We start from the raw sequence: 26474 nt of genomic DNA on the forward strand, positions 1-26474 counted from the left end.
GGGGCCTGCTGGAGCATCGTGTTTAAGTTCAAAGCCGGCCGCAGGAGCCCACCCCGCAGGCCGGAAGAGTCAGGGGCCCGGAAGGAGCGCCGGAATGGCGGCCCAGTAGGCCGTGAAGCCTGGGCTAAAATTTTTCCGGCTGCCGGCCGGGGGCGAGGCCTTACGCCAGCGCCGTCAGGAGCGGGCCCCAGGCCCTGAGCAACGCACCGGTAAGGAGATGCGGTGGGGAGACAGCCAGCTGCAGGTCCTATGGGGCCAGGAGAGGGGGGGAGTAAATTGCCGCCCTGCTGCCCCCCAGGGGTCAGCCTAGGTCCAGCAGTGGAAGGGTCCAGAGGCACAGTATGGGGGTCAGGCACGCAGGAGAACGGGGCGGAGGGGGGGTCGGCGTAGGGCTGGAGAAGCCACTCTCTGACCATAGCTGTCTTCACCCTTGGTCCGTTCCAGCAGGGTCGCCTCTTCAGCTACTGGCACCGTAGTGGCAGGAGCTGGAAGAGGGACTTGGCGTGCGGGCGACCCTTGCGCTGGCGGGATGCAGGGGAGCTGGGCTGCCCTGGGTCCACCTTGCCTTCTGTGGGGGAGGAAGCAGTGCGGGTGAACGGCACTGGCGCAGCTAAACCCCGGGAGAAACAGAGAGGTCTAGTGCGTCTCTGTTGTCCCTGATGGTCTGGAAGAAAAATAAAAATCTAAATTTAAAACAACAAGGAGAAAACAGCCCTGCAGAGCAGGGAGTGTCTTGCCTCCTTGGACACTAAGCAAAAAAACTGGCAGTCTCTCTCTCTAGGCTGAGGTTATAGCTGTGGAGGAGGGGCTTAACAGTTTTCACTTAGTGTCACGCCTCCTAGGGAGAGGAGCTATACCCAAGGTCTTCTGTGTCCCCCAAGGAAAATGGGCGAGAAATAAAAAAATTCTAGGAACTCGCCATGCCCATCACGGAATACCTTGGGGTGTCTTCTTTCCAAAATGGGGTCACTTGTGGGGTATTTATACTGCCCTGGCATTTTAGGGGCCCTAATGCGTGAGAAGTAGTTTGAAATCAAAATGTGTAAAAAATGCCCTGTGAAATCCTAAAGGTGCTCTTTAGAATATGGGCCCCTTTGCCCACCTAGGCTGCCAAAAAGTGTCACACATGTGGTATCGCCGTGCTCGGAAGAAGTAGGGCAATGTGTTTTGGGGTGTATTTTTACATATACCTATGCTGGGTGAGAGAAATCTCTCTAAAAGTCAACTTTTCACATTTTTATTATACAAAGTTGTCATTATAGAGAGATATTTCTCTCACCCAGCATGGGTATATGTAAAAAGACACCCCAAAACACATTGCCCAACTTCTCCTGAGTACGGCAATACCACATGTGTGACACTTTTTTGCAGCCTAGATGCGCATAGGGGCCCAAATTCCTTTTAGGAGGGCATTTTTAGACGTTTGGATCCCAGACTTCTTCTCACGCTTTAGGGCCCCTAAAATGCCAGGGCAGTATAAATACCCATGTGTCCCCATTTTGGAAAGAAGACACCCCAAGGTATTCAATGAGGGGCATGGCGAGTTCATAGAAGATTTTTATTTATTTTTTTGGCACAAGTTAGCGGAAATTGATATTTTTTTTTTCTCACAAAGTCTCCCTTTCCGCTAACTTGGGACAAAATTTCCAATCTTTCATGGACTCAATATGCCCCTCAGCGAATACCTTCAAAATCGGGTCATTTGTGGGGTGTTTGTACTGCCCTGGCATTTGAGGGTCTCAACAATCATTACATGTATGGCCAGCATTAGGAGTTTCTGCTATTCTCCTTATATTGAGCATACAGGTAATGAGATTTTTTTTTTCCGTTCAGCCTCTGGACTGAAAGAAAATATGAACGGCAAAGATTTCTTCATTCGCATTGATCAATGTGGATGAAAAAATCTCTGCCCAACAAAAAAAAAAAAAAGGAGGGGAAAGGCGTCTGCCAGGACATTGGAGCTCCGCCCAACATCCATACCCACTTAGCTCGTATGCCCTGGCAAACCCGATTTATCCATTCACATCAATTGATGTGGATGAATAAATCATTGCCGGGATTTTTATTTTTTTTTAATAAAAAAGGTTTGCCAAAGCATATGAACACCGCCGCCTCCTCAGATCATAAGCCTCGGCAAACGTATCTTTTTTACTGCAGAGGAGAAATCTCGTCTTGCAGCGCCGCATACACCGACTTTTGTGTAATCTTCTGTCAGAATGCACATCAGTGCTGCAGCTGCTTGATCGCTTGGTCCACCTAGAAGGTAAAAAAAAAAAAAAAAAAAAACACAGGCCGCAACGCAATAAATTTATTAACATTAACTTTAGATAACATTTGAACTGAACATTAACTTTTATAAACTTTTGAAACAATAACTTTTTTGCTTACCGGTGATTTATTTTATTTTTTACCTTTTTTATAGTACAAACCTCTCCTTCCCCATGGGACAATGTGCAAAGCGCAAATCGCCCAGAGATGTGGCGAAGTACATTATGCACTTTGTCCCAGGTGAAAGGAGAGGTTTGTGGCAGCTCTGTGTGAAAGGGCCCTAAGACCCCTGTGTGCCTGTCCTGTGTCACGCAATTCCTATGCTAATAGTGTACCTGAGTGTGGAACTTGTGGAAACACTCCCCTATGCATAGGGCAGGCTGGTCAGGACAAGGACAAAAAAAGGTGGTGTCACGCCTTATTCCACCCCTGCTACAGACACAACATCTTTTTCTTGGGAACGTTGAGTTGGGGTACCAGGATAGACAGACGGGAAGTGTCTGCCATGTAGCCGGCTCACTACATCAGGGACTTGGGGAAAGGACCCTCCTGGATACAGGATTTCCGAAATGATCTCTTCCTGGAATTTTAGGAAGGATTACAGCCAATTGAATCAAATATACAGACACCTTTTTATACCAGCGTCTGGTGCGTCGGGAAACTAAATAGGGAGCCAACATCTGGTCATTGAAGTCCACCCCTCCTATGTGAAGGTTATAGTCGTGGACAGAGGGGTTTCACAATGACTCCAGTTGCCCTTTCAATTTGGACTGTCGTGTCTGCGTGAATTGTGGACAGAAGGTAAACGTCCCTCTTGTCCCTCCACTTCACCGCGAGCAGTTCTTGGTCACACAAGGCAGCCCTCTCCCCCCGTGCAAGTCGGGTGCTAACGAGCCGTTGGGGAAAGCACCGGCGACTAGGTCGCGCGGTGCCACAGCATTGAATTCCGACTAGATGTAAGTGCCGAAAGAGGGCCATGCTTGAGTAAAAATTGTCCACGTATATGTGGTACCCCTTGTGGAGTAAGGGCGACACCAAGTCCCAGACAATCTTGCCACTGCTCCCCAGGTAGTCAGGACATCCGACCGGCTCCAGTTTTGAGTCTTTTCCCTCATAGACCCTAAAACGATATGTATAGCCTGTGGCCCTTTCACGCGCTTGCTGGGGATGTACTGTTTTATGCCAAGGCGCCCAGTAAAATGTACTAGGGACTCGTCTATGCAGATGTTTTGATTAGGGGTATACGCATCTGCAAATCTGGATGACAAATGGTCTATGAGGGGCCGAATTTTGTGGAGCCGGTCATAAGCAGGGTGGCCTCTTGGATGACAGGTGTTATTGTCAGCGAAATGCATAAAGCACATGATGACCTCAAAACGTGCCCTGGACATTGCAGCAGAGAACATGGGCATGTAATGTATTGGGTCTTTAGACCAATATGACCGCAATATATTTTTTTTAGTTAGACCCATGCTGAGGATAAGGCCCCAAAAAATTTTAAACTCGGAAAAAGTGACCGGAAAGGCTGGGCATAGAAGCTTTCCGGATTGGCGGTAATAAACTGTGTGGCGTAGCGGTTGGTTTCTGCCACAACTAGGTCATAGAGATCCGCGGTAAAGAACAGCTCAAAAAACTGAAGGGCCGATCCTAAATGAGCTGTCTCCACGCGAACTCCAGAGTGGGCGGTGAAAGGGGGCAATACGGGTGCGGCGGAAGCAGGGGAGTGCCAATTAGGATTTGCCAGCACCTCTGGGAGACTAAGGGTTCTACGGGCCTGTGAACGCGGTGGCTGCGACGGGGGAGTTATTGCACGTGCCACCGTACCAGCTGGAACTGCCCTTCTGGTGCTCGCCACTTCACCAGGGAATACGGCAGTGCTGGTAGAAGGTCCAGGATGTGCTGCGCTGCTGGTGTATGCCGCACCATAAACAAGATCAGCGCTAGCACCACTCTGCTGCAAATGAGGCTCATCATGCGGGGTATGCAGAACCCCGACATGGGATCGGGTACGCCTGACCGTAGCAGGGACCTCTACCTCGTCATCTTCGCTAACGGTTAGAGTGCCACTGCTGTCTACAGGTTCATATTCTGAACCACTGGATTCAGCGGGTGAGGCGTCCCCATCGCTTTCATCCATCACGGCCAGAATCCTGTAGGCCTCTTCATACCCCTTGTTTGACATTGTGGGTTCACTAAATTTAGGGGGTATTCCTCTGAGACTACCCAGGAAAAAGAGCAAACCTACCTAGTAATAAGGAGTGCTTGCGAAGTAAAGCTGCGATCGCTAATAAAGATCCAAAAAGCTCAAAAGTGATTTTTATAGCGGCGCAGCGATTTTACAGTTTTTGCAGTGATCAGAAAAAAAAAATTCTGTCACTACGGTGAGGCGGACTGAACGCAAGTGTGCGCACAAGATCAGGCCTGATCGGGCGAACACTGCGTTTTGTAGAGCCTAAGGTGACCCTAATGCACTTATATAGATCTGAATGCGATCAGTCTTGATCACTTACAGATACTATATAGTACTAGTGCTGATTAGCGACAGCGATAATCAGCGACTAATCAGTGACTGCGGTACGGTGGGCTGGGCGCTAAACTATCTAGCAAGTAGCTAAATACCTGGCGGTGATGAGGGTCCCTTACAGGGAGGTGATCAATGACAGGGGGGTGGACAAGGGGGTGATCAGGGAGTCTAATATGGGTGATCAGGTGCTAAATAAGGGGTTAATAAATGACAGGGTAATGTCTAATGTGTAGTGTGGTGAGTTGGTGCTACTTACAGAGCTGCCTGTGTCCTCTGGTGGTCGATCCAAGTAAAAGGGACCACCAGAGGAGCAGGTAGCAGGTATATCAGACGCTATTTTCAATTGGTCATTTCAAAAATCCACAGCCTGCCAGCCAATGATCGCGGCCGGCAGGCTGCAGATGAACTTGTGAACTACGCGATCCTGTGAGCGCGCAGTCACAGGAAATCTCAGCTCACGTGAGATGACGCCGATCGGCGTTAGTGTGACCTGGCAGCGCCGCAGCAATCATGCCTTTCGGCGTTAGCGAGACGGGAGGTGGTTAAAGGGAAACTGTCACCTGGAAAACACATATTAAAGCAACCACAGTACCCTAATGTATCCCCCAGTGTGTTGCTAATCATAATTTTCTTTCCTTATTTTGCCTCCTCACATTTGTTAAAATCACAGTTTTAATGTCTGTTGGCGCCTTCTCCAAGTCAGGCTTGAAGTCAAGGGGGCAGCGGCCTCCTTGCTTCAAGGCACGATAAGCCCGCCCATTACCCCTCCTCTCTACATTGTGATGGACATCTTGCCGTGATGCCGGGACCGCGCTCTTCTCGCACTTGCACCGTGCGCTGCCCGTTATAGCGCGATCCCGGCTCCCTCACTCACCGCCTTCATTTTGCAGACTGCACATGCGCCGCTCAGTCCCATCGAGCTCGTGCCCGGCAGTCGCTTCTCATCTTTAGCGTGAGGGTGATCACTGGCTTCAGGCGCTGGAGAACGCAAGCCAGTGATCACGCTCACGGCTAAAGACGAGAAGCAACCGGGATCGCGCTGTAACAGGCAGCGCACAGAGCATGCGCGAGAAGAGCGCGGTCCCGGCATAATAACAAGATGTCCATCACAATGTAGAGAGGAGGGGTAAGCGGACCCACTGCCAATTAAATGACAATATGACTTGAAAAGTATAATGGAATGTGGTTTCTTTATTCTGCAAACTAGGAAAACAACAGGTAATTTGCTACAAAAGTGATATAATGATTTATAAATTACTCTAAAACTCATAAGAAATGAGAAGGTGGATTCTCATATCCGCACAATCATTAGGGACTTCATTTGAAACAACCCATAACTTTACAACACAATCTACTCAGGACTTTGCGGATTTTGTAGGACTGTCACTAGATTGGTTTTGCAATTTCCGTTTTGCTGGAGGACTGTAACTGTAGGTTTGGGGGTTACAGTAGGACAGCCAGGTTGACTTTGATCCATGTCCAGTACACTCTGCTTCCACAGAACCAGAATGAAATATTAGCTCCTCCTTAGATTGTAATGATGGTTCACATGGCAAATGGCCATGAAAGTTTTTATCCGGAGAGTCTTTACCATCCCTAACTGCAAATAAAGAACATGGAGGAAATGAAGCAGACAAAATAGGTTCTACACCAAGGTGAGATGATGCAGTATCTCCAGAACTCTTACCAACTTTGACTGTAGAATCACTTGGAAAATCCAAATTTGTTCCTGACCCAGAAGAAGCATTGCCATGATATGAATGTTGACTTCTTCCATTACACATAACAGTATTAAGCTCATTGACCGTATCATGACAGTGCTTATCCATGGAATTTTCAACTAAGGTCCTACTTTGGTTAGTTTCCTGAAGGCCTTCTCTATGATCTCGTGCACTATCATTTGGGTTTCCTAATTGTAAATAATTGTTTTGTCCTGGTAATTTACTGTCTCCTGATTCACTATAGTTCTGGCAAAAGAAACTTGGCTTTGGCTCTCTAAACCATGCTGGGCCCTCCCCGGTACTCAAATGTTTTTCACTAATTGAACTGTTAGAATTGCAGACTTCATTTCTCTTAGGCAAATCGTCAAACATCAATTTTCTGAGATATGTAAGAGGTTTCTTTAAATGACCATGGCTGGAAGAGCAGTTTGCTTTGCTATCTGGTGTGTTCAAGTGAAGAGAACTAAAAGGCAAAGAAGAAGAAGGACTTCCAAAACCTTGAGCTAAATCTCTACCTGCCTTCTGACTCTTGCTATCTATGCTCGTCTGCTCACTGCTGTTTAATGAAGCAGATGAATACCTACTAAATGCACTTTTCAGCTCAGGGGAGCCTTCTTTTTCATCAAGAGATTTTAGTTTGTTTAATCTGAATGAGTGTCCATTTGAATTGGAGCAGGTGCTACTGAATTCTTCTGAACATTCCCCTGTTTGATGGCTGTGGCTCGAAAGCTGCTGTGTTGCATTCAGTTCTTGGCAGGTATGTGTGGTTGTAGAATCTGTTACATGTACATAGGTAGGATTTCCACACTGAGATTTTTCTTTTTGTGTATCCTCTAGTGGCTTTTTCAATTGCTCAACCTGAGTTTCTAGTTCTTCTATGTATTGATCGCTCCTCTCCAGAGCTTTTTTAAGCCTGCTCATCTCCCGCTCATACTGATCTACTTTTGCTTGCAGTGCAGCCACTGTAAACCTTCCAAACCTATAAGAAAGAAACAGGAGCAAAGTTTATTGAATCACAGTTCTGCAAAAAACTTGCCAACTAATACACCACTAGGTAAGTGAAAATAAAAGAATTTCTGTGAAATGGATAATTCTATACAAGATACTTTGTGGACAAAGTGGAAAAATAAAATAAAAATTATATTAAAACTCCTTTAATTTCACATCACAGAGACTGCATAGATGGCGTAGAAACAAGGTATTCTAGATTACTGGATGGACACAGAAAGGTAGGTGAAGAAGAGGTAGAGAAACTTTGGGAAGACAACACTACTAAGAATTCGCTAATTATTTTCTTGTAATCCACACATCTAGCGTTTTGACTATTATTCTGGAAGCAAGTTTAAAAAAAATAATACTTTGGTGTAAATACATTCTTAAAACCTAAAAGTGCCAATAGGACATAAGGACATCATAGAAAGAACTCTTGTTCTGGAAGACTGGTTGCCCAAGGTTCTAACTAGCAGCTGTGCCCCACAAATCAGCTTACCATCAAGGAAGCTGCCTGAGCACCACTTTTCTAAAAAATATTATATATTAAAAATATTATACCTTTAAGCTAGCCTCACGTGAAAACTTAAACGGCATCTGTCAGCAGATTTTCACCTATGAAACTGGTTGACCTCTTACATGTGCGCTTGGCAGCTGAAGGCATCTGTGTTGGTCCCATGTTCATATGTGTCAGCATTGCTGAGAAAAATGATGTTCTAGTGCAGAGATGCTCAACCTGTGGCCCTCCGGCTGTTGTAAAACTACAACTCCCACGATGCCCTTCTGTAGGATAATAGCTGTAGGCTGTCAGGGAATGATGGGAGTTGTAGTTTTGCAACAGCTGGAGGGCCGTAGGTTGAGCATGCCTATTCTAGTGTATGCATATGAGCCTCTAGGAGCAATGGGGGCGTTGCCGTTACTCCCCTAGAAGCTCTTCTGGCTCTGCAACTGTCGCACCCTCTCCACTTTGATTACCAGGGCCAGGCAGTAAAAATAGCATAACGCCTGGCCCTGTCAATCAAAGTGGTCTCGACACATATGAACACAGGACCAACACAGATGCCTTCAGCTGCCAAGCGCACATGTAACAGGTCAGCCAGGTACAAATCTGCTCACAGATGCCATTAAAAAGGGGCTGTCTCATCTGGCCTTTATTAAGGCGAGATGAGACACAGTCCCGACCACCAGTGGGCCAGGAAACAGCGGAGTGCGCCGGTGCTCGATGTTTAAGCAGCTCCCATTGCGGTTCCTAATTCGGAATCAGCATAAGGGTCCATTCACACGTCTGCAAAATGGGTCCGCATCCGTTCTGCAATTTTGCGGAACGGGTGCAGACCCATTAATTTTTAATGGGGCCGGAATGTGCTGTCCGCATCTGCATTTGCGAATACGCACCCGTGCTTCCGTTTCCGCAAAAAAAAATAGAACATGTCCTATTCTTGTCTGCAATTCCGGACAAGATTAGGCATTTTCTATTATAGTGCCGGTGATGTGCGGTCCGCAAATTGCGGAATGCACATTGCCTGTGTTTTGCGTATATCCGCAAAACACTTACGGACGTGTGAATGGACCCTAACTTGCACTGCTACGCAGTTTCCATAGATCTCATCCACTGCAATGGGAGCTATTGAAACTGCAAGCGCTGGTCTGCTCCACTGTTTCTCAGACGGCTGGTTGTTGGGACTATCCAGCTATCTCGCCTTAGTAGCAGCAAGATGAGACAACCCAGCTTACCTGTTTTGGGTGATTTCTTAAAACTAGCTGTTCTGTGTGTACAGACATGAGTAATAACACAATATCTGACCATTATAAGGCCTTGTATCCTGCATTTATCACCAGTTCCCACCCCTACATGCTCCATCTAACTTGAACTAGTGGTGGGGATATACACTTACACAGCACACAGAGGAGATCCCGCTATTCTCTCAGAAGCACCAGCAGAATGGAGGATATTATATAGCAGTACAGATCTGCATCCAGTACTGTGGCGAGACAGTAAAACACTTACTAGAGACAGCAGTGGTGTCTGTCTGTCTCTCTCTGCACCTACTCCCTCCTCTCCATAGACTTCTATCCAGAGCAGTTACTCAATGAAGCTGAAAATTCAAATAGTCTCTGCATCTCTCAATACAGCGAATGATCTCTGCAGGCAATGTAGCCAATAGGTGAAGAAAGAGGCATTTTTCTTCTAGTAAGATATATTACAAAGTTACTTATCTTCGCTGGTACTACTGATTTATGCAGTTTTGTTTTTAAACTAAACTAAAGTGCCCATTTAAAGGGTTGACTCATCAAGTAGTTCCTTTAATGGATTATGAAGAAAACTGCAAAAGAGACAATGCCTTGACATTCTAGTTCTTAAACCTTTTCTGGCACAAGAAGGCTGGAATTAACACATGCAGTTTTTGTGGTGGTTTTCGATTCTCTATATATTTATTTTTGGTCAAAGCCAGCAATGGATCCAGCAGGAAGTAGAATTAGGCCTCTTTCACGTCAACAACACGGATTGGCTCCGGATGCTTTCAGTGAAACTCGCACCATCTTGCAAGCAAGTTCAGTCAGTTTTGTCTGCGATTGCGTTCAGTTTTTTTTAGCGCGGGTGCAATGCGTTTTTCACGCGCGTAATAAAAAAGTGAAGGTTTACAAACAACATCTCTTAGCAACCATCAGTGAAAAACTGAAAAGATACTGAAATGTGTTAAAAACAGTCCCAGAGGACTAAAAATGACAGTGTAAAAAGTAAAAAGCTTTAAAAAAAAAAAAAAAAAAAAAAAAAAAATACTAAAACATCAGAAAATGTCTGAACTATTATTTTTAAAAAATTCATAATTTTTTTTCGTGCACAGTGAACACTGTGAAAACTTTTCAAATGTTTAATTTTTTTAAAAGAAGTAAAACATAATAAAAACGATAAAAATTTGACATAGCTGTAACGGTACCGATTCGCAAAATTAGGGTACATTCACATGACCGTGTGTAATCCTTTCTGTTTTGCAGTCCGCAAATAATGGAACCATGTGTCCGCATTTTGTGGACAAATGATTTCCGTTTGTGTTCCGTATGTCTTCCGTTTTTTACGGTCCGCAAAAAATGGAAGGAAAAAAAAACAAAAAGAGAGAGAAAAAAAAAATAATTATTAAGGCCTTCCAAAATATGGAAACAGATCTGCAAAAAACGGATGACATACGAAAACCATTCTGTATGTCATCCGCAATTTGCGGATCCATTGACTTGAATGGGGCTGCGGACCGATCTGTGCGGGCAATAGTAGTACAAGCTTCATAATTTTGCGGACTAGAAACGCAAAAACATGGATGCGGACAACAATCTTGACAGAATAATAATTTTCTTTCAGTTTTAACCCACAAAGAATTGTTCTCCAATAGACTATATAGTAAATTAAATGATGCCATGAAAAATAACTTGTCCCACAAAAAATGAAAAAGAAAAATTAATAAAAATAATTGAGCTTCTGGAAGGTAGAAAAAAAATTAAATAAAAAATTGGTCTGGTCTTTAAAGGGGATGTTCAGTATAACATAAACATGGCTGCTGTCTTCCCAAAGCAGCCACGCACCTGTCCACAGTCTGGTTTGCAGCTTAGTGACATTGGAAGAACTGAGCTGCAGTACCAAACCCAGTCATGTATATGGGACAGGATATTTTACTAATGGTTTCCAGACCAGCAGATGTAGGTACGGCAAACAGTAGGATCACAGCAGAAGCAAAACATCAATGAAATAACGAGGGAGAAGCACCACCAGTTTTTCCTTTGTCCTTTTTTCCTAAGACCCTTGTGTATAAATCATAGTAAAATCTGCATAATTTATATCTGTAGGCTAATTACAGCTTAGTCATTAATATCTTTAATTAAATCAGAATGTGAAAACATTCTTAATTAATGTTAGTGAAATGATCTTAAAGGAGCAGCATTTCTATTTGAAGACCTGTAACCAGGAATCCTTCGGCATTGTGTGAGGGCACTAATGGTCTCTCTTGTACCAGTCTGGTGGCACTTGCTATTATTCCCTATAATAATGAGCTTCTACAATTTATTTCTGAAGACACAAAAATGAGCACGCCTCATTATCTCCATTGTCTTACGTCCGCTAAACCAGCCAGCTCGAATGGGTGATTTTATTTGTGGCTGACCATCAGTGCATTTCTGTAGCACAAAGGGACGGTAGGGACCACCCATAGGCAGATTTATATTGAGGTGTTTTTTTTTCTTGGAGAACACGTTAAAGTAAACTTCTGCTACAAAACTTTTATTTCCAAACTGCAACTTTGTAACGTGAATACATGTTACCGTACTTTCTAACATATCTTAAAGGAGTTTTCCCATTTTGGGCTTTCATTGCTTTGATGGGAATCGCCGAAGCAAAAGCAGTTCCAGTGCGGCCAAAATTACGGAAACATCCGAGTGTCCGATTCATTAACACCAGTGAATGGGAGCTACGCAAACAGCACACCAAGCTACTGTTTCTGTAACTTAAGAGTTAAAAAAAAAAAAAAAAAACAGACCGACGCTTACTGTGGGTATGCCCATCTTGGCCATAATAGGCAGAGACAACATCTGCCAGCGGCCTGTAGATCCCTTTTCTTCTGCAGGCTCTCTTAGGCTAGTTCCACACCTGCGGTAAAGCTATCTGGCAGGCCGTTCCGGCAGCTTGACTGTAATCCAGCAGGACAGAAACTGGTGCATACATCGGTTTCTGTCTTGCCGGAAACTGACCGAATTCTCGATGGATCCCATAATAGTCAATGGGCTATGGCAGTGCATGACCCCATCTGCCTAGGCCGGACACAGCAAACCAGTTTACCGCAGGTGTGGAACATGCCTTACTCTCCTAAAGTCAACATCTAGCATAATTAGTAGAAGACAGGGATGTGGAAACTGCAGGATCATACCAGGAAGTAAGATGAGAGTAAATAGGTATGCAATTTAAAAAATAGTCATGCAAAAAAAATGAGAATAAAACCCCCCATAGGTTACAGACAATATTATTGGCTGCACTATATCTAATATACATTAAAGGGTTTGTCTCAGACAACGGGGGCATATCGCTAGTAGAGTGATTGATGGTGGCTGGACCGGAGTCCTCCAGCCACCACTTTAAGGGGCTCCGTTCTCTTTAGGGCAATGGGGACATATCCTAGCGACATGCCCTCATCGTCTGAGATGAGACAACCCCTTTAATGCTCAGAACAATAATTCTAAAACACACAGCTACAAGTTGTCATTTATTTCTCAGTTTTCAAAAAATTAAATAAAAAAAGGAAGAAAACAATGTATTCTCTCTACGTATGGCTTTGCTTCATATCAAATTATTTTTCTTTAGAAAAATACCAATTTAGAATGCAAATTTCCCCAAACCCCAGCTTAGAAACGTTGATAAATGCCATTGTGATTCACAGCATGTTAGAGGGAATACAATATCTAGTGCACCTACTTTTGCGGTGATCGGAGGTCTACTTCATTTTTCAGTCTCAGGTTTTCTCTTGCACATTGTATATTCTCATTTCTCAGCTTTCGGTTTTCCTTTAAGCAGATAGGACAACATGGGTACAACAAGTGGCACACACTCACATTGTAATTGACAAAAGAACAGCCGATACGTCATGCTAATGTAGGAACATTGTCTTTAATTAACACTGGGACAGAAATGGCACTTTGTGTTCATATTCCCTAAACGCAACGCGAGTCCCCCATCTAGGGAGGCAAACAAAGCTCTACAGTTAGTTCAGAAAGTCATTAAGGGAATGTACTAATTGCTTTTCTATGTTTTTTTCACATGGCTAGATATTTTGTGGCCAAGTGAAATTACAATGTGCAGGTATCAGCAAAATAGATGATAATTTTCTTCACTTGACTAAATAAAACAAGGCACATTAAATGGAAAATAGGAAGGGCTGAGCTTTCAAGTAAATCCACAGCAATGAATATTTGTCTCTTTAGGGATCTTGTTTTGGGATCAATTTAGCCATTACAGTATTAGTCTTAGTCTCATGCGGACTACACGTTCAAGCAGTGGCCTGTGGAAGTGGTACATAGGCTGGAAGGTAGGAGGCGGCATTGGGACTGGAGCAGCGGCAATGTCAAAAGGACTGGAGAACACTTTGCAAAAACTGGTACAAATTTCCTGAAAGGCAGTCTCTCAATATGCTTCTCTGGTTTGGACGTGGACAGTGGTTCTCCGATACCCAGCTGCTAGCCCGTTATCACGGCCCAGATGACCCTGGATAATGGACTACATGATCACAAAGTTCACTCAATCCCTGCCTTTCTACTTATGCCACAGGTGCCAGCATTTTCTCGGGTCCCTCACTAACCTCCCTGGACATTCTCTAAATGCCCCACTACACCTGAAGATAATCCTGAAGATCATCTCTAACAAGAGTTCGTATGAACGCTCCTTTACGATTATCTGGCTGTGTAATACTGCCGCGGATTACCTGACTAATGAGCAAACGTTTAATGTCGGGAAATTGGAATTTTAACAGGTTTAAAAATCCTCGTTTGTTGGCGGCAGATCGTGCTGTGTGACCACGATATGCTGTGTTGGAGGCAAACAGTGATTCAGTATGGGGACGAGCGATGACCTTAGCGATCGCTCCTTCTCATAGTGAGGAGAATATCGCTGCATGAAATAGCAGTGATAATATCAAAAAAACAAGAGTAGACTAAGTTCCTTTAATAATACATCCAATTTTATTAACCCCTTCCCGACCCATGATGTACTACTACGTCATGGGAATCACTGCGTTCGCGATCACTGCACTGTAAAAGCCGATGCTGGCGGATTAACCCCTTCTATGCCACGGTCCACGCTGACCGCGACATAGAAGGGGTTTGTCTCGGGTGAGTGATCGCATCGAGTCCCCGCGCTGCTGTGGGGGGACCAGATGCGTGACAAGGCAGCCCGATGCCATGCAGAGGCTGCTTAATGCCTTGCACGGCAGCAGGACCTGCCTTCTACGGGTGCCGAGGAGATCCAGCCTCAGGCTGGGTCTCCTAGTCAACCCGTTAGTGTATGACACTGAGTCATACACTAACAGGCAATGGATTACAATACAGATGTATTGTAATGCATTGCAGAGGGGATCAGAACCCCAAAAGTGAACATCAGAAATAAAGTAAAGAAAAAAAAAAAGTGTTTTTAATAAATCGCTAGTCAGACCACACATGGAGTACTGTGTACAGTTCTGGGCTCCTGTAAACAAGGCAGACATAGCAGAGCTGGAGAGGGTTCAGAGGAGGGCAACTAAAGTAATAACTGGAATGGGGCAACTACAGTACCCTGAAAGATTATCAAAATTAGGGTTATTCACTTTAGAAAAAAGACGGCTGAGGGGAGATCTAATTAATATGTATAAATATATCAGGGGTCAGTACAGAGTCTCTCCCATCATCTGTTTATCCCCAGGACTGTGACTGTGACGAGGGGACATCCTCTGCTTCTGGAGGAAAGAAGGTTTGTACACAATCATAGAAGAGGATTCTTTACGGTAAGAGCAGTGAGAATGTGGAACTCTCTGCCTGAGGAGGTGGTGATGGTGAGTACAATAAAGGAATTCAAGAGGGGCCTGGATGTATTTCTGGAGTGTAATAATATTACTGGCTATAGCTACTAGAGAGGGGTCTTCCTCTGGATCAACTTGCGGGATAACAGGCCGAACTGGATGGACAAATGTCTTTTTTCGGCCTTATGTACTATGTTACTATGTTAAAATTAATAAAGTAAAAAAAAAAAAAAAAAAAAATGGATTAAAATGTAAAATCTGCCCAAAAATTTAAAATTGAAATTCATCTCCATTTTCCATTTATTCTTGTGGAACACCTAAAGGCTTAACAAAGTTTGTAAAATTAGTTTTGTATACCTTGAGGGGTGTAGTTTCTAAAATGGGGTCATTTTTGGGTGGTTTCTATTGTGTAAGCCCCACAAAGTGACTTCAGACCTGAACTGGTCCTTAAAAAGTGGGTTTTGGAAATTTCAAGATTTGCTTCCAAACTTCTAAGCCTTGTAACGTCCCCCAAACAATAAAATGTAATTTTCAAAATGATCCAAACATGAAGTAGACATATGGGGATTTTAAAGTAATTACTATTTTTGGAGGTATTACTATGTATTATGGAAGTAGAGAAATAGAAATTTGGAAATTTGCTATTTTTTTCCAAATCTTTGGTAAATTTGTTTTTTTTTTTTTACTTTTTACCACTGTCATGAAGTCTGATATGTGCGAAGAAAACAGTCTCAGAATGGCCTGTATAAGTAAAAGCGTTTTAAAGTTATTACCACATAAAGTTACACATGTCAGATTTGAAAAAAAAAATGCCCTGGGCAGGAAGGTGAAAACAGTCCCGGGGTTGAAGGGGTTAAAGTTAAACTTGATTAAAATACATAATAAATAATATACTACTAATAGGGAATAAAAAAAGCCACGTCACATATCAATACCTAGTAATGAAAAGTCCCTAATACATGATTAATGCCAAGATTGGAAACAGACTGTCCCACGTAAGAGAACACCATTAAAGGGATTCTGTCACCTCCCCTAACCCAAAAAACGATTTTAAAGCAGCCATGAAGCACAGCTTACCTGGATTAGGCTGTGCTCTTTTATCTTGTAATCCGTCCAGTAGTTTCTGCAAAAAACGACTTTTATGGATATGCAAATGAGTCCTGAATGTGCCCAGAGGGGCGTTTTGTTCCTCTTAGAGAGCCCAGTACCGCCCCTCTTACAGTGCCCAGCACGCCTTCCTTGCACTGTCTATCCGCCCCCAGCCTGCCACAGCCTCTCCTCCCTCTCCTCCCCCTCCCTCACGCCGAACGAACTCTCGCACAGGCGCAGTACCCACTGCATGCATCTAATCACATAGAATGGAGTCCTGTATTGTGCTGCTGCAATATAAACATGAGCCCAAACACTAAATAACACTATATGGAGTGTCCGAACACTCCATAGATTATTATAGACGCACTATGCACTTTTATATGGGATGTAGATAAGCACTTTATTTGTGATCATCCCCATTGTGCTCTCCCCCTTTTAGGGTCTTTGATTGTTATTTAGTGCTTGGGCTCATGTTTATATTGCAGCAGCACAATACAGGACTCCATTCTATGCGATTATATGCATGCAGAATTTATTTTATGGTGTTCTCTTACGTGGGACAGTCTGTCTCCAATTTTGGCATTAATCATGTATTAGGGACTTTTCATTACTAGGTATTGATATGTGACGTGACTTTTTGATTCTCTATTAGTAGTATATTATTTATTATGTATTTTAATTAAGTTTAATAAAATCAGATGTATTATTAAAGGAACTTAGTCTACTCTTGTTGTTTGATAGTATCATTGAGATATAGAGTGTTTCAGTTAGCTGTATTAACTTTATATTTGGATCGATTTTGGTGATAATGAAATAGCAGTGGTCTTCTCCGGTAGAGATCAGATGATTGCCGGGAAGGAACGCTTCCTTCCTGACAATCGTCTGCTTCATCTGCAGGTCTAATAGGACCCTAAGACAGACGCCCTCTATGTCCAAAGTGACAACTGGCTAATTCACTAGCGCATTACATGTGGTCCCTTGGATTGCTGACCACATTTGCCCAACTATGGCAGTAAAACAAGACCTACTGCACTGGACTAAGCTCTGCCCAAGTGTGGAATGTGATGCCTTGCACGCCATGTGCTCCCACATGGTTGGCCTCACAACAGCCCCCACTGACATGGTCTCTGTAGCCAAAACACTCCTCAGTGTTATGTTCGCCAACTGTACCCACAATCACACAGTGAACTTCCACTTTCAGCCACAATACAACATGGCAACAAAACAACATACCCTATCTCAAGGGCCGGTGACATACTAGGACAACCCCCTGATGGTGAAAAACTTTCCTTTACAATCCTTACATATCCCGTTTGTGCATTTAGATGTACCTCAGCAGCATCCATAGGATTATTGAAGTGAAAAATAAAAAAAAAAAAAGGTTGAAGGAGCCCCAAAATCATAATCACGTAGTCTACCAAAGGCTTCCAGGGCTGTTCTGTCTGAATGCCGTCTATGGAGGGAGCTTTTCCAGTGGCCCCTTACTAGCCTGTCCAGACACTCTAAGGAGTTTCCTACCGAGACATTTGATGCAAACCAGACACAATGTAGGTACAGTCCTGATCAAAAGTTTAAGACCATTTGGATCCATTGTTGGATCTTAACAAGGTTCCAAGTAGAGGTTCAACATGCAACAAGAATAAATGAGAGTGAGACAAAACATTTTTTGAGCATTCAATTAGTTGAAAATAACGATTAAACTGAAACAGGCTGTTTTTCAGTTTGATCTAAATTTTAGGACCACATGCCTTTAAGGCCAAATCTGTGCGAAGATGTGGATTCATTGTCATTTTCTGTTAGGTAGTCGCACGTTGTGATGGCAAAGGCAAAAAAACTCTCCCTTTTTGAACGTGATCGGGTTGTTGAACTACATAAGCAGGGTCTCTCACAGTGCGCCATCGCTGCTGAGGTGGGACGCAGTAAGACAGTCATTTGGAATTTCTTAAATGATCCTGAGGGTTATGGAAAGTCAAGTGGAAGACTTAAAAATTTAATCAGCACTGAGCCGGAGGATCCAATTGGCTGTCCGTCAAGACACTGGACGATCCTCGACCCAAATTAAGGCCCTTACTGGTGCTGACTGCAGCCCCATAACCATCAGACGGCATCTGAGACTGAAGGGCTTCAAAAACAAAAAACGTCTTCAAAGACCTCGTCTCCTTAAACGCCACAGAACTGCTCGTTTGGACTTTGCAAGAGAGCTCCAAACATGGGACATTCAAAGGTGGAAGAAAGTTTTATTCTCGGATGAGAAAAAATGTAACCTTGATGGTCCTGATGGTTTCCAATGTTACTGGCATGACAAGCAGATCCCACCTGAGATGTTTTCTACGCGCCACAGTGGAGGGGCGCCATAATGGTCTGGGGTGCTTTTTCCTTCAGTTGAACAATGGAGCTTCAGGAAGTGCAGGGGCATCAAACGGCCGCTGGCTATGTCCAGATGTTGCAGAGAGCATTCCTCATGACTGAGGGCCCTCGTCTGTGTGGTAACGACTGGGTTTTTCAACAGGACAACGCTACAGTACATAATGCCCGCAGGACAAGAGACTTCTTCCAGGAGAATAACATCACTCTTTTGGCCCATCCTGTGTGTTCCCCTGATCTAAATCCAATTGAAAACCTTTGGGGATGGATGGCAAGGGAAGTTTACAAAAATGGACAACAGTTCCAGACAGTAGATGGCCTTCGTGCGGCCGTCTTCACCACTTTGAGAAATGTTCCCACTGACCTCATGGAAACGCTTGCAGCAAGCATGCCGAAACAAATTTTGGAAGTGAAACAATAACGCAGAGCTACTCATTACTGAGTTCATGTTTGGAAGTTGGATTTCTTTTTTTTTTTTTTTTTTTTTAAACAGCCTGTTTCAGTTCATTAGTTGTTTTCATTAAATTGAATGCTAAAAAAATGTTTTGTCTCACTCCCATTTCTTCTTGTTGCATGTTGAAGCTCTACTTGGAACCTTGTTAGGATCCAGCCATGCTAAATATGATTTTTCGCCATTTTTCAAGTGGTCTTAAAACTTTTGATCAGGACTGTATATCCGAACAGGTGCCTTTCAGTTTTTCCTGGCCAAGATTTATTTTATTTTTTTTTACATTCCAAACCCCACCACAAAAATGAATAAATCAAATGCTATATTACATACACTTAAAGGGAATCTGTCATCTGGATTTGGGGTATAGAGCTGAGGACATGGGTTGCTAGATGGCTACTAGCACATCCGCAATACCCAGTCCCCATAGCTCTCTGTGCTTTTATTGTGTCAAAAAAAGATTTGATACATATGCAAATTAACCTGAGATGAGTCCTGTAGGTGAGATGAGTCAGGGACAGGACTCATCTCAGGTTAATTTGCATATGTATCAAATCGTTTTTTTGACACAATAAAAAGCACAGAGAGCTATGGGGACTGTGTATTGCGGATGTGCTAGCGGCCATCTAGCAACCCATGTTCTCAGCTCTATACACAAAATCCCGGTGACAGGTTCCCTTTAAAGTGGTTGTCCCATTACAAGTACTTCTCTCCTCAATCCATAGGATAGAGAATAGGTATCCGACTGCTGGGGAAGCATCTAATTATGGGAATAGGGGCCGTTTCGCCTGTCTAAATGAAATGCCAGTGCCACTCCATTTAACCAGGGGAACATAGGGTACTGTGATTAACTGGAGCTTCAGCATTAGGACCCCTGTCGATCAGACACCTATCCCCTATCTACCGAACGGGGGAACTCCTTTAACCCCATGTACGGCACATGTCGTCTCTTTAAAGATGGCAGGCACCATAGCCACCGGGTTCTTGCTGTTTCACCTAGCAGACACCCAGGCTAATGTCTGCGATTGGCAATAACGCTGATCGCAGACATGTAACCCCTCAGACACCAAAGTCAATTGTGACTATGGCATCTGAGGCGGCTTTCCCCAGAAGCACTGCGCTTCCGGGCCTGCGCGGTTTCCCTGCATGGAGATCTATTAAGCCATTCATTTTCTCTAATAGCATGTATCCCCCTCAAGAATTCCAGGCTATTACTAGAGTTGAGTGAAGTGAGCTTCGGATGTTTAATCCGAAGTCGCTTTGTTCCAAACTTCGGAATAATACTGTACAGAGATCCGTCTCCGTACAGTATTAGAATGTATGAGCTCCGATGAGCCGAAGTTAGTTATTCACGAAGTCGCGTGTGACTTCGTTGAATAACTTTGGTAGTTGATTTTTAAAATGGAAAACCACTTTAAAGCTTGAAACTGAACTCTGCTTCAGTTCTGACTGGTACCTCGGAGCCAAAGCAGAGTTCAAGTTCCACTTTAAAAATCAACTATCAAAGTTATTCAATAAAGTCCCGCGTGACTTTGTGAATAACTTACTTTGGCTCATCGGAGCCCATACATTCTAATACTGTACGGAGACGGATCTCCGTACAGTATTATTCCGAAATTTTGAACAAAGCGTCTTCGGATTAAGCATTTGAAGCTGGCTTCGCTCAACTTTAGCTATTACAGCTGTAGTTCTTATGGAAGCTTGCAGATGACAGGCCTCCATTACAAAATTGAAAATCTGCCATACATTGCAATGCTAATTCACTGCAGTGTAGGGGAGAAGGGATCTGAAGATCACATATTCAAGGCACCTAGGGGCTTAAAAAAATGTTTTAAAAATTTTAATCACCCCTCTTTCCCCATAATAAAAATAAATAAGCAATAAACTAATGAACTATTAAAACATAAACAAATTTATCCCATACAGTGAACGCTGTGATACTGAAATAGCTAATATGCAGTTTTTTGGTCGCTTGAAGAGGCCGAAGCACCTCTTCAAAAACCTGATTGGTGGGGGTTCCACAAATCTAATATTAATGGCCTATCTAGGGCATACCCCATCAATCAGGCAGCCTCTTCACTGTTTACTTTCCTTCAACCCCGAGGAATGCCATACACTTAGTAGCTGTTATTCTGGATACTGCAGCCATCTACACAGTGATTTCAAGGTTACATTTCACAGCGCACACACAGAGATCACTCAAACTACACACACACACAAATCTGAAACTCACCTCTTTCAACTTCTCAGTGTCCTCTACAACTTTTTTGTTGGCAGTATTCACCATTTCCAGCTTTCTGCTCCATTCTTCCAACAGACCCTCACGAATGCCTCTTCCACCCTCGGCTTCTTTCTTCCCACAATTGCAGGATATGGAATCGGCAGCTGGATCGGAGGCTCTGCTGAGGCGCTCTTCTAATTGAAGATTTGCTCTTTTTAGCTCTTCTGTCTCTTTCAATAGTGATTCTATTTCTTCCTGAAATGTATCAAAATGTGTGTGAAAACACCAATAATTCTGATACTCACGAGGCTTTCTATGGCACTTTTTACTAATTGACCACTCCCGACCTTGATCAAAAGAAAAAGATATCAACTGCTGCTCTAAATGGGTATTCCAGGATCTTACAAGTGATGGACTATCATCAGAAAAGGATAACCACATATGTTCTGTAGTGGACGGAACAGGTTAATGCAGCGCTGCTCTTGTCCACGTCAATGGGAGCAGCTCTGTGGTAACCACTACAAGGTGGACGGAGCTGTGTAGTTCCAGCTTCTGGCGCCAGAGCTACGACAGAACAGCCGATCAGATAGTGATGGCCTATCCTGAGGATATCCTGTAAAATCCTGGAATACCCCCTTTAAGCAGGAGCTGATATCTTTTTATTTTGTAAGGTTTTCCACGATAAATCAGACAGGGCGCCACCTTCAATAGATGGGCTACCCTTTAGGATAAACCTCAGGTTTTGCAAAACTAAAATTAGAGCAAATCCCTTTCTTGGTCAGATTTTACCTATGTGAAAAGTAGAATATCCCTTCAAGTGTCAAAACAGATATTGCTACCTCATATTCTTTCTGAAGAAGCTCAAGTCTAGTCTTCCGGAGGTGCATTCGGCCTGAATGAGTTAACGTGCCTTCATCTTCGCTTGTCCCACCTGACAACAGAAAATACACAATGAGATTAAAGGGGTTTTCCAAGACTTTTATACTGGCAACCTATCCTCCGGACAGATCATAAGTATCTGATCGATGGGAGTGCGACTCCTGGGACCCCTGCCCATCAGCTGTTTGAGAAGACACAGTAGGCCTTCTGGCAACTTAGCCTAGGCCATGTGACATTGCGTTCATCAGTCACATGACCTTGGCGCAATCAGATGTTAGCTTACAGGGACTATACAGCTCAGTCCGCTGTGGGCGAAGCTGGTAACTGCAGCACTGCCCCCATTCGTGCCAGTTGGAGCAGCACTGCACTAGTAACCCAATCTGTCCACTAGAGAACAGACGGAGCTGTTCTGGCGCCAGAGCTACAACAAAACAGCTGATTGGCAGGGATGCCGGGTGTCAAAGCCCCAGCAATCACATACTGATAGCATATCCTGAGGATAGGGCATCAATATTAAAATCCTGGAAAAAACGTATAAGTAAAACGCTAATTTATTTTCTACAGAATTATAGTGTAGTGCAGTCATGAAAAGTTGTGTATGGCCCCTAACATGTAAAAAATAATCTGCTTTTAATCTGCTATTATACCACTATACCAATCTCTGCCACTCAGCAGGGCAGAGATAGAGAGGTCTATGTGACAATGGCCACACTGACTCTAATGGCACTCAGTATTCTGCTGTATTCCTGATGGGAGTGCTCCGCTTGGCCCTTCACATTGACAGTGTATCCGCCTGTATACTAGGACAGCATATTATGGTGACAGATTCACTTTACATTAATATCCCCGTACAGTGTATAACTCAGCAGTGTCTATGGCCACCACCATGGACCAGTCCTAAATGTGTAAACATGCATGATGGCACTATATAACTGAGGGGCACAGCCCAGCATACCGATGATATTCCTGCAGGGATTCTCCCGGGTTATAGGCACTCTGCACGCCGGGCACTGGCTGTTGTTCTTCAACCACAGATCAATGCAAACCGAACAGAAGACGTGATAGTTGGCGCAAATGACGGGCTGCCGTACCTGTAGCCATAAAGAAAAAAGGAGGCCATAATGAAAACGGGCACGCGACGGCTCGAGCCAAGCATGCTAGCACAGGACACGTGAAGAATAAACCGTCACAGCTTTGTACAGCCTATGGAGTACAAATGCACAAGGGCTCTGATCAAAAGAGATCCATCATGGCAGACATGGCATGGACAACATGCCACGTGGTACAGGCAGACACAGGACCTCAACCATTTACACTGTCTGCACAAAATGGAGTTTTTAACACTTAAGTCAACGGGCAAACTGTTTGAGCAGCTGAAAACACCCACTTTCCGCTTCTGAATCAGTGGCGGATTCTTGCCATGTGAACATACCCTTAAAGCTCCTGATGGCAGCACAGTGTAATGACAGACCTGCTGATTTCAGCCATCTGTCACTCCTGTGATGGCCGTCAGGACTTTTAGGCCGCATTCACACAACCGCTTGCTTCCACATTTATGCGGCAGCGCCGCAAAAGATAGGGCGGATCCTATACTTAGCCATAACATGAGAAACACAGACTCATTGAGGTCAGTGGGTCCGTACTGGGATGTGGCATGCACACGGCTGGCAACCATGTTTTGCATATCTGCGATTTGCAGACCTCAAAACACTTACGATTGTGTGAATGGGGCCTTAGGGCTGACCTGCCAAAGCCTGCCGTGCACTCCAGCGCTGAGAGAGAGATGCTCAGTGATATTGTCTGGTGGACAGGGGCAGCATCAGACTCATCTCTCTCGCAGCGCTGGAATGCACTGCAGCCTTTAGCATTTAGATAACATGGGATCCACTATAATATAGGAATCCAATATAACATGGGAGCCCAGGGATGACATACAGTTGAATCCATCAATGTGTTATGTTCAATGCACAAGCCTAAGGTAAACCCAAACCATGATGTGAACAGAGGCCCATCCAACGCTGTTTTTGCAGCATATATACCAGGTGTGGCCAACCTGAGGCTCTCCAGCTGTTGAAAAACTACAACTCCCAGCATGCCCAGGCTACCTACAGCTATCAGCTTACAGCAGGGCATGGTGGGAGTTGTAGTTTTACAACAGCTGGAGAGCCTCAGGTTGGCCATGCCTGATATATACATTAGGCAAAAGCAGTAAGCTACTTCAGTAAGGGTACCTCTAACATTTTTTATGCTGCTTTAGGCTACTTTCACACTTGCGTTTACATTTTCCGGTATTGAGATCTGGCAGAGGATCTCAATACAGGAAAAAAAAACACTTCCGTTCCGTTTGGTTGCGTTCCCATACCGGAGAGCAAACTGCAACAAGCAGAGGTTTTATTTCCGTCCTGGAACAGATCAGTTTTCTCAGACACAATAGAAAACGGATCAGTCCCCCGTTAACTTTCAGTGGAGTTCATGACGGGTCCGTCTTGGCTATGTTAAAGATAATACAACTGAATCTGTTCATAACGGATACAGATAGTTGTATCCGTTATCATCAGCATCTGATCGGCGGGGATCCGACACCCTGGACCCCCGCCAATCAGCTGTTTGAGACGGCTGCGGCGCTGTGGCCTTCTCACCATTTACCGCTGGCCCAGTCACGTCACTATTCTGCCTCTATTAACTCAACCCGCCCCCCAACGCGGGTGAAGACAACAGGGGAGGTTTATCAAAACTGGTGTAAGGAAAACTGGCTCAGTAGCCCATAGCAACCAATCAGATTACACCTTTCATTTTTCAGAACTCCTTTGGAAAATGAATGGTGGAATTTGATTGGTTGCTATGGACTACTAAGCCCGTTTTCCTTTACACCGGTTTGGATAGATGTCCCCCAATGACCACAGCAACCAAATACATTATCTCTGAGGCAGCGGGGAGAGTGCTCAAAACTAATGTAAGAGGAAAGTGGAGCTGCCCATAGCAACCAGTAAGATTGCTGCTTTCATTTTCAAAAGGGCAGATGGAACTTGATTGGTTGCCATGGGTAACTGCTCCACTCCTCTTGCTCATGGACCTGCGCTTGAATCAACCAACTTTATATAAAACTGGACAACTCTTTTAAAAAGCATAAACAAGCACATGGTTGCCAGAGGCAACAACACGTATGTTTCCCTAATCTGTAAGCACAATGCACGTCCACAACATGGACCTGTATACAGGACGATCAGGGCACAATACAAAGCAGGAAGAGCCAGCACTGAGAGCGGAGCTGCGTCGATTGCGGTTCTTACCTTGCCTAGGCAGATGTGGCAGGTAATGGGGAGGGTAAGTGCCAGGGTAACGTTCTGCACATTGTGCGCCATGCTCAGGACTCCTCCGTGCCCGTCCTCACTAGGGCAGCTCACTTTCTTCCGTACTCCCTGGTACACAAAGCAGCTACAGGTGGCGGCAGAGGCCAAACTCCTGCAGGCTGCAGAACGCGCTTCAGGGACTGGCGCTGGAATGAGTGTTTGGCGGGCTTCATTCACATGTAGATGGGGCAGCCTCGCGTGATGAGGGGCTGTGCTGCTACTTCTCCTTCTAGACTCAGTGTACCTTACACTGGGGTGGCTATGCTGCTGCATCATATATGCATCCTGGGATATACATTCCCCACTTATTTAACTGGTCCCCAAATGATCCATTTTTTGTATCCTGTGCCCCTCAGTGTGTGACTATACATTATGGTAAGGTCGCTAGGCATAGGTAAGAAGTGACTGGCGGAGGGCCATGTCCGTGTTTCGCCCTGCAAACAAAGGATCTGCAAAATACGGATATCTTCTGCGTGAATTCCGCATTTTTCTGACTTCCATCAATAGGAAGGGTATTCTCATCCGCACAAACAATGCGGGTTAGGATCCATTCACACGTCCATAAGTGTTTTGCGGTCCGCAAACTGCGAATAGGACATGCTCTATCCTTTTTTGCGGGGAAGCGGAACGGAACACGTGTGATGCCCGTATCTTTTGCAGTCCCATTGAAATGAACGGGTCTGCATCTATTCCGCAAAATTGCAAAACAAATGTGGACCCGTAACTAACTACGGACATGTGAATGGACCCTAATACACAAAAACTTCAGTCGTGTGCATGAGGCCTTACTGTGGACCGCAGGTCGACTGAGCGGCCAAGTCAGGAGCGCAGCTGCATCCTCTTACAAACAGGCAAGACATTGTCTCAGAGGCACTGGGGGTCATTTACAAAGACTGGCTTTTTTTTGGCTGTCTTTGATTCCCGGCTGCGTTGCCAAAGCACTCATTATGCCAGTCGCCGTAACCTTTAGGCTAGGTCTACACGACGACATTTGTCGCAAATAAACTGCATCATTTGTTGCACCAATGTCGCTCGACAATTTTTATAATGGCAGTCTATGGTGTCGCACTGCGACATACTGCGACTGCGACGCG

General features: G+C 44.4%; 1 protein-coding gene across 1 annotated transcript; it reads right to left on the reverse strand.

The window, feature by feature from the left end:
* Window positions 1–5228: 5228 nt before the first annotated feature.
* Window positions 5229–25447, reverse strand: OBI1 (ORC ubiquitin ligase 1). The gene is made up of 6 exons (XM_044286605.1): window positions 25321–25447; window positions 22986–23121; window positions 21991–22082; window positions 21164–21406; window positions 12956–13044; window positions 5229–7492 (listed from the first exon to the last, which is right to left on the reverse strand). The coding sequence occupies exons 1-6, from the start codon at window positions 25390–25392 to the stop codon at window positions 6148–6150; spliced, it is 1977 nt and encodes a 658-aa protein (XP_044142540.1). The 5' UTR covers window positions 25393–25447; the 3' UTR covers window positions 5229–6147.
* Window positions 25448–26474: the final 1027 nt, after the last annotated feature.

This window comes from Bufo gargarizans, chromosome 3 (genome assembly GCF_014858855.1).
Source record: "Bufo gargarizans isolate SCDJY-AF-19 chromosome 3, ASM1485885v1, whole genome shotgun sequence".
NCBI classification, from domain to species: Eukaryota; Metazoa; Chordata; class Amphibia; order Anura; family Bufonidae; genus Bufo; species Bufo gargarizans.